Here is a 9,423-nt window from a genome sequence, read left to right as displayed (position 1 = left end):
CTTACCCCTAGCCCTTCGTCTTACCCCTAGCCCTTGTCAATTGAAACCAAGTGGTAAGGGCTAGGGGTGAAAACATACCCCTATGAAATGAGACACCACTTGGTTACATCATCATACATACTTAGGTCTGTTTGCAATAAATATTTGTATACACACTGCATGGTGTGTTGTATATCTGTTTCAGTTACCACTGTTTTGAATGTCATTGATGTTCAGAAACACTTTCTTTGTTAACAAAAACATATAACATATTATTAATGCCATTCTCTCCCCCTGCAACGATGTTTAACATCATATCAGACTTTGTAGCTATGATTACGTTACTTCAACTCAACTTTATTTATATAGCACCTTTCATACAATCATGCAGCTCAAAGTGCTTCAGAGAGCAAGATGAAAGCAGCACAGACAACAATTACAACAAAAATAGATACAAGTCAATAGAATAAATAAACAGGGATACACATTTGTATAAAAAAACAATGATTAAGACTTAAACAACTTAGGCAAAATTTTATGAGGCACCTTAAGGTAAAGCCAGGCTAAAAATATGTGGTAAGGTGGAGTCCCTCAGATCCTCATGCAGACTGTTCTAGAGACTATAGGCTCCCAATGTTTTTGTTAAAAATCTTATTTTCCAAGAGGTGTTTACATTGTTAAACTTGTCCACCAACTGTACATAAATCCAATTTGGAATCCTTGAATTAGGTCCTCAAAATAAAAAAAATAAAAAATTCAGATTACACACTGACTGAAACTCTATCTGTGCACAAACTCCAGCTGTGAAATTCTCGACATGAAGCTGAGGTACACTAGTGGCTTTACCTGCAATGTGTGACCAGTGCCTTGCTCAAAGGTACATATAGGGACAAAATTGGCAACCAAGATGACGATTGAAATACTAATAATAGGTTTTTAACACATAGAAATCAGTCACATTTACAGAAATGATTGCAAACCATGAACACACAACACACAAGGGAGAGAGGATGTTACCTACCGAGCAGGGAGAAGAGGAGGATGATAAGAGTCAATGTTATTTGTGCTCATTTTGAAGCCGTTGACACATTTTAAGGGAAGCAGAGATCCACCCCTGGAAAGAGAGAGAGACAGAGAGAGAGAGAGAGAGAGAGACAGAGACAGAGAGAGAGAGAGACAGAGAGAGAGAGACAGAGAGAGAGAGAGAGAGACAGAGAGAGAGAGAGAGAGAGAGAGAGACAGAGAGAGAGAGAGACAGAGAGAGAGAGAGAGAGAGTTTTGATAGCATTTATTTATTAAGACTCATTGAAAATGTAGTTGTTCAATGCTACCTAATTAATCAGTCAAATCTCATTAGTTCTGCAGGTATTTTGACCTGATGGTGGCGCGAGATGTAAGGTCAGTACTGCACTTAAACAATTTTGAGGTATTATTACTACTTATTTCCATTTTATGCTACTTCTATTCCACTACAATTTGGGGGCAAATATTGTGCTTTTTACTCCACCACATTACATTTAGTTACTTAAATTACTTTACATATTTATATTTTTAATATAAAATATAAATCAACCAATAAAATATGATATATTATTATAGCTTAAGCCATCCAGCAGGATATAAAGTCATTTTAATTTGCTCCACCTTTACCAGCTGTAAGATTAAAGTGATGAACACATTAATGCATCAGAAATTATAATCCAATAATATCATATATACCACTATATTATTGCTACTTTTATTTATAAAAGATAAGAGTACTTCTTCCACCACTGCATTTCTCTACATGAGTTAATTTTTTTCAAAACTCTCACACAGTCAGCACAGCAGAAGTCAATGTGGACTAAACTGTGAATCACAGTTTTCTCCTTCAAACTCAACCCCAACCAAACCTCTGTGTATTTACACATTCAAAACATAAATACAACACAACTTTACTGCAATTTGCTACATTCTGCTACAATTAGATCTAAAATGTCCTGTCACCTATATAAAAGGACAAATCTTTGGAATCATTTCTTTCTCAGTAAACATGGAACCCAGATGGCTGGCAGAGGAGGAAGACACAGAGCTAGAGAGGGACTACAATTGATTGGTTCATGTCATAAACCATGGTTTATCAATGAGAGGCTGGTCTGATTGTGCAGCCAGAAAACAGTGGTGTCAATTGTCTACCCGAAGCTAGCGTGTTGGCAGACAACACAACATTTGGAAATGTTTGGAAGTGTAAGCATTACAGCTATTTGTGGAGAATGACCCCTTTGAAAGAAAGTCTGATCGTGTAAAGGAGCCCAGACAACAATGCGGTTTGGTTAGGTAAAATGTACAACTGTAACAATAGCTGTAATGGTGTAACTCTTACGCCATCACCAAGAAATGTGATTAGAAACAGAGCAACAGTGGATGTCCCCGGCCAGAGCGGTTCCAACATCACAATGTGCTCAACTGTTGTTTTTCTATCTGTAGCTGTTCAGTTGTAAAAAAAAAAAACTGTAATGGTTGAACCACATTATGGCTGATTAGTATGGATTATTAATGAAAGAAATGCATTAAGCAGCTCTATGAAACTGTGCTTTGACCTATACACTGTGAATTATGATGATGTGTCTTCTTGCAGCAGGAACATGTGAATTACTGTAACTGTAAATGCCTGAAAATCTGTTAAAAACAGTCTATCCTGTATAAAAAAAATCTGTGAAAATGAGACTTGAGTCAACAGCCACGCTAGTGATCCTGTGAGGCTGTACAGTACTTAGCCAAAGTGCTGCTTAATTATGGAAAAACAAGAACAGTGTGAAAAAGAACAGTGTGAAATACCCTATATAATCATTCTATCACCCCTTTAAACATGACTGAGCCTCTGACATGGAAGATTACTGTGAGAGAAGGTGACTTTCACAAGCATGTTTAAGGCTTAAGCATGGAATGACTACAAAAGAAAAACCTCAGTAGACAAAACATTTCATTAAAACTTGTGTGTGACAAATACTGTATACGTCAAAATCTAAGCTTTGTCTAGCTGCTTTGTCTAGGAAGTGATTAGCAAACTCTGAGTAGCAAACTCAGATTTATATGTATATTTTTAAAAACCATGCATGGAAATGTACATAAAAAAATTGTTGCATCGAGATGCATCGATAATCGGTTTAGAATCGAATCGTTGGCCTCTGAATCGGAATCAAATCGAATCGTGAGGTGCCAATCGATTCCCACCCCTACATTTGGCAATGGACCTTTTTCACAGCAGACATTTTGACTTGTCATAGTAGGAAAAGCACAGCTGAAATTGATAACCTTAAAGGTCCAATATGTAGGAATTTCTCCCATCTAGCGTTGAGATCATATATCGCAATCAACTCTCTCGCACCACGCAGTTCAAAGCAGCTACGGTAGCCGTTCGGCGTCTCTTTCGATCCCCTTTTCTTTCATCAGGTCTTTCCATCTTTGGAAGGCAGCTCCGATGTTGACACTTTTTTTATGATGAAGCCGGTCTCTTGCTCTTTTCAATATCCTTTTTCTTTTTCTGGGCGAAGAAGAAGACTCCTGTTCCTGAAATTTGGATTTTAGCAGCTCCTGTGAGTTTATCATGTGACAGCGAAAACGCGAAAGGCGGAGCAGTATGTCCTGTATGCTAATGTATTTCAAGATGGCTCATGAATATGGAGCGTCTACCCCAGTTCATGCGAATGAAAATGTAAAATTTCAAGCCAATAGGAATACTTGGAATTGATGGTGGAGGTAAATATTCATGAAAAAGGACACGTTTGTGAACGGGCAACACAGATATTGATTATGAACAACTAAACACGTTACACACTGGACCTTTAACGATGGCTCAATTCCATCAAGCTATTTCAGTGAGTCAGCATGCACAATACCAGGGCCTCTCCTAAGTGGAATGCAGCCATCATTAATGGGTTTGAAGACACCTCTGCTTTTCCTACTATGACATGTCAACACGTCTGCCGTGAAAAAGGTCTATGGCTTGAATGTAACGGACGTTCAATAATATCAAAAAGTGACGCACTAAAGCTTTAATTCAGTAGGTTAAATCCTCTCGGCCCCATGAATCTGTAAAAAATCCATTAGTAGTTGTTGAGATATTTCAGGCTGGACCAAAGGGGTGTTCTGATCAGCCAACCGATGGAAAACGCCATCCCAAATGCCATCAGTTGCTGCTCTAAAATGTGAAAGATTGCTGCTTTTTACTTTTCTTACTGTTAAATATAACTTTGAAAGTTTATACTCTTTGAATTATGGGCTATTGGTCGGAAAAAACAAGCAATCTGAAAATGACTCCTTGGCTTTGTAATTGGCATTTTCCACTATTTTCTGTTTGTTTTTTTAAACTAAATGATTGGTCAGTTAATCCAAATCCAAATTCATAAGGACAAATAATTGTTAGGTGCAGCCCTAGAAACATGCATTTTGTGCCAATCCATCAAGTAGATGTTGGGATATTTTACAGGATAAGTAAATACAACACGATGAATTTAATTGCGATCCATCAACTAGTTGCTGAGATCTTTCCGTCTGGATCACAGTGGTGGACTGACACACCAAATCCAGTCATGATGCTAGCAAGGCCAACAACATTACATTGGCTGATTTGGGTTTGACCACTTTCAACAGAACCAGTTTCATAGTCAGGCCAGGGCTATCAATAATTATACTGACTTTCTTACAAAGAGTCATTGACAAAATCATGTGACAGTGTACTCCTCCACCAGCACAAATCCGATTCCTATGAATGTTTCTATTAATTGCTAAGGGTTGGAACCATATTTCTTAGAAATAATATTACTGGCTGCATTAAAGCCCAGTGGGCAAAGCCAGAAAACCATGTGTTCAGGGATGACGTACATGACTAGCAAAGACAGAGCTGTGATCATAATAGAAATGTACAGTGTGCTTTGCTGTGGAAATATATTGGGATATTATTGGAATATATATATATATATATATATATATATATATATATATATTATTTTTTATTTTTGCCACATAGATTGTGAAAGTGAGCTTGCAAACACTCTGAATGCACATACTTTAAAACTGAATTTCCAAGTAGAAACAAAATGTACACATTTATAAAACTATGGTTACAGATACAACCTAAAAAGTAGATACAAAACCCTTGTTTTCAAGTACACCTTCTTGATAATATAGTATTCCATAATATATGGGGGTATTATTGTAGATAAGTTATTTGCAAATGTTTGTGGAGAGTTGTGAATATAGTTGTTTATATAAGGGTGTTTATTGTGTTTTATTGCTATTATTATTATAAATAATTCTGTTTTTTCTATTTCTTATACTTTATGTATATTTTTTCTCCTATGTCTACTTAATGTGTATTTGCGTTACTCTGATGTGTGTCATTTCTTTTCTTTTGAGCTGCTGTAGCACAGGAATATCCCCAGTGTGGGATTAATAAAGTCTAGCTTAGCTTATCTGTAACTGTACGTAATATATTTGGGACAATGTAAAACAATCTGTGTACACAAATCTGTAACTGTGTTCACAAATGAGTAAATGTATACTGAGATTCGTAAATGTGCACTTAAGCTAGAATTGTAAATATGTACCAATTATTGAAGCTAAATAGGCCTACTAGTAAAAACTTTAATTCATCAGTTTTTGAGCGCGTATTTGCAGTTTCTGTTTTGTTTTTTTATGATAATTTACAGATTTACAAATCTGAGTACACACATACAGATACAGTTTCACTACTCACAACACACATTTGAAAATAATAGCCTATTTCTATAATATTAGCCCCATAATTCAGTCTAGCGCTACTGTAAAACTCTGCCAAACGCATTTATCTTGGTACTCTTAGCTTGCCGTAGTGTTTATATCCGATGTAACCAATATGGCGTCGCGCAGTTAGTCTAGTTAGCTGGAAACAGACAATTCTTTACAATTATTGTCTTTTTAAGTACATATTGAATTTGCCGACATCATCGTGAAGGAATACGTTTTGAAATAATGTGAAACTGTTTTAAATTGCGTGTATTGTGTTTGGAAAATGATCTTTTCTTACCTAAACGCTAGTCTGTCAATTTGCTAACACAGTAAGCTAGCCGTTAGCTCGCCCTGACAGGCAGCTTTAACGGTCAGTTTGCGGGAGTATCTCTGACCCAATGACGGAGGTGGAGGAGCTGCGACCCGTTCCCCGGGAGCGGGCCATACTGGAGAGCTTCTTCACGCAGCTTGGCATGTTTTCTTTCGACCGTGCTAAGGACTACGTGGAGAAGGAGAAGGACAACAGCAAGAGCACCGGGGCGATCTGGGCCGCGCTGCTGGCCGCTCTGGCTCACCTGGCCGCCGCGGAGAAGGCGTACCACAACATGACATTCCTCGGACAGAAAATGGGTAATTCACAGGAGGAGGTGGTGGGAGGCATCGAAAATAAGTGTTTGTCAAAGTCTGAAACCGCTTTTCCCTGCCGATGTGTCCTTGATTGTATCCCGTGTAACGTTAACGTTATGTCTTATAAAATGTTTAGGGGTCTTTGGCGTGAAAAAGGTTGGGAACCACTGGTATAGCTAATAGTGGGAAAATGTAATTAAGCTTCTTACGAAGTTTAAACAACAGTGTAGAAATGCTTTATTACAAGTAAAAGTCCTGCATTCAAAATCTTACTTTAGTAAAAGTACAAAAGTATTATCTTCAAAATATACTTAAAAGACCAAAACTAAAAGTGCTTATTTTGTATTAATCTGAATCAAAGTGTAGTGGAGGATGGGCAAATGTGTTATAAAATGGAAATACTCATGTAAAGTACAAATACCTCAAAATGTTCTTAGGTACAGTACTTAGGTACATGTACTTAGTTACATAACACCAGTGTAAGCTGTACCACTTGATGGTAAGCCACCTTTGTGAAAGCTCTATAAATTGTGGCAAATTTAAAGAAATATTGATATGAAATACATTCAATATTGTACTCAAATTATTTAATTTGCTTTCAGCCCAAAGACCAAACTAGGTAGGCTACTTTTAAGATAAGATAAAACTGTATTATCCCGAGGGAAATTGCTGTGCAGGAGTGGCAGTACAAAGTAGAAGGCGAGAAAATCTAAAAAACCAAAAAGGTGCAAAACCAAAAGTTTAATCCTGGGAAATTCTGAGACGCAGTCCCACGGACACCAACATGTTTCCAACAGCAGATGGCGCTGTAGCACATGAATGCTGGAATAAGTCAACCATTTGTATCTCCCCTCTCTCTCTGCAGGCGGCCAGTCCTTCTTCAGCCGCAAGGACTCCATCCGAACCATCTACACCTCCCTCTACAACGAGCTCAGGAAAGTGGTGACGACGGGGCGCCACAGCCAGCCGGGCTCCGCTTCCTACCTGGAGGACCTGCTGTCGCACCTGTCGGAGCAGCTCTGCCACTTCACCCAGGCCCGCATGGAGATGGCCGACCTGTACGAGAAGATGCACTCACTGGGCAGCCAGAAAAGCATCAACTTAGACGAGCTGGTCACCACACTGGAAGCCGTCCTGCATAAATACAGCTCCAAGTGTGTATCTGTTTCTGCATTACAAAACACACGATCACTTTATAAAATATGATGCTTTAAGTGCACAAAATCTGCTTTTTGAATAATTTTAGTCCTTAATGTTTTATGAAGTATTTTTGACAAATATATCTTCCCAATTTAGTGCAGCAACTTGTTTCAAACTGTAGACACTCATTTTTTTTTTAAAAGTTGATTTAAATTAAAAACAAAAAAACATCCGCACTGCAAAGACACTTGTGGTTTCAGGACTCAATCATATAAAATGCCACCAAAGAAACCAAGAAGCAGGTGGATTATAAAAAGAAATGAGTGCGATAAAATAACTTGTAAAAGAGACAGACATATCTGGGTTGGAGGGGGAAAACTTTCTGCTAAATCCAGCGAACGCAGAATTTCACCGTTGTCCCCGGAGACGCGTCAGCAAAACTGTGTCCTGCAACTGTAAGCAGGAACACAAACTGCACGGTTGAGCTGGTGAAGGAGCTGCAGCAGGTCGCAGTGTGACACCACACATCACTAATGTGACCGTGCACTGAAGGGTGAAGGTGAACATTCTCGTCAGCGCTCTGGAGATATACGTGGAGCCCAAATATAGTGTGTGTGTCTGTGTCTGTGTGTGTGTGTGTGTGTACTTAAATGCAAATGTATTCTCAGCAGGACAAGCTGCTTGCAGGTCACTTCAAATTAGGCCAGCTCTGTCTTTGCATTTGGTTGCTTGTGTTCCTACTAAACTCCTCTTCCTCGCTCCTTCAGGTTCCATCACCCCATCCTGGGCCGCGTGGAGGAGGGCTTCCAGACGGAGGTGGACGTGGTGACCCAGTTACTGCGCTGCCAGGCCCAGGTGTCCGAGTGGTATTTCCTGCCTGCTCTGCTCAGCCTGCACGCTGCCAACTCCAAGCTCATCGCCTGGGGTCAGCTTTTCCAGCGGCAGAAAGAGACCCGCAAGCATCTGTTTGGAGGTCAGTCCCAGAAGGCCGTGCAGCCGCCGCACCTGTACACGTGGCTGCAGCGCTTCCAGGCGCTGCTCCTCGCCAAGTTCAGCTTCTACTTCCACGAAGCCCTGAGCCGGCAGACGGCCCCGGCCGACATGAGAGCCCTGACCGCCCGCACCACGGCCGACTACCACGGGAAGATCTGCTCCTTCATCCGCAAACACGACGCCAGCAACGTGTCTCTGGTGTTCGACAACCGAGGCTCCGAAAGCTTCCAGGGCCACGGCTACCACCACCCGCACTCGTACCGAGAAGCACCGAAGGGCGTGGAGCAGTTCCCCGCCGTGGTGTCCCTGCCGACAGGGGAGCGGCCGCTCACACACTGGCCAAACGTCATCATGATGATGGGAGACCGCGCTGCTGAGCTCAACACTCTGGACAAGGTGGTGCACTTCTACGACGATAAAGTCCAGAGCACCTATTACCTGACGCGGCCCGAGCCTCACTTCACTCTGGTGGTTATCTTTGACGGCAGGAAGTCTGAGAAGGATCTGCACATCGCCGCCTTCCTGCAGGAGATCTCAGGCTCACTGCGAAACTCCAAACCCTTCAGCACCCTCAAACCTGGGTCAAAGGGCTGACACGCACGGTGGAAGTGAGGATGAACCTCAAATAACTTCTCACAGATATATAAGATGCTCATAAATGTTCCATTTTCTTTTGGAAACCGCGGACCAACTTCTGGTTGGTTTAGTAGTCCTCCTTTTTGTTGCTCTGAATCTCATTTTGCCAGGTCCAGACCAAAGAGATGCACCAACAACAGCTCCTCTCTCGCTGATTCTTAGGTGTGAGGAAAATATCTAATTGTGATTATTTTGACTGATATTGCGATTGTGATATGATTCACGATATTGAAGGGAATGATCATGTTTGTATCATTACTCTCATTTTCATTGACTAATATTAAATCTTAAAAAATTCAA

The 9,423-nt window shown here is 40.4% G+C and overlaps 1 protein-coding gene across 1 annotated transcript; it reads left to right on the top strand.

The window, feature by feature from the left end:
• The first annotated feature begins 5,839 nt into the window (after positions 1–5,839).
• kics2 (KICSTOR subunit 2) lies at positions 5,840–9,232 on the top strand. Its single transcript, XM_078242843.1, has 3 exons — positions 5,840–6,357; positions 7,220–7,508; positions 8,262–9,232. Exons 1-3 carry the CDS (start codon positions 6,126–6,128, stop codon positions 9,079–9,081), a joined length of 1,341 nt encoding a protein of 446 aa, XP_078098969.1. The 5' UTR covers positions 5,840–6,125; the 3' UTR covers positions 9,082–9,232.
• Positions 9,233–9,423: the final 191 nt, after the last annotated feature.

The sequence above is a fragment of the Sander vitreus genome, chromosome 23 (assembly GCF_031162955.1).
Source record: "Sander vitreus isolate 19-12246 chromosome 23, sanVit1, whole genome shotgun sequence".
Classification (NCBI taxonomy): domain Eukaryota; kingdom Metazoa; phylum Chordata; class Actinopteri; order Perciformes; family Percidae; genus Sander; species Sander vitreus.
The sequence above is the reverse complement of the archived record's forward strand: the minus strand, read 5'-3'. Positions and strand labels throughout refer to the sequence as shown.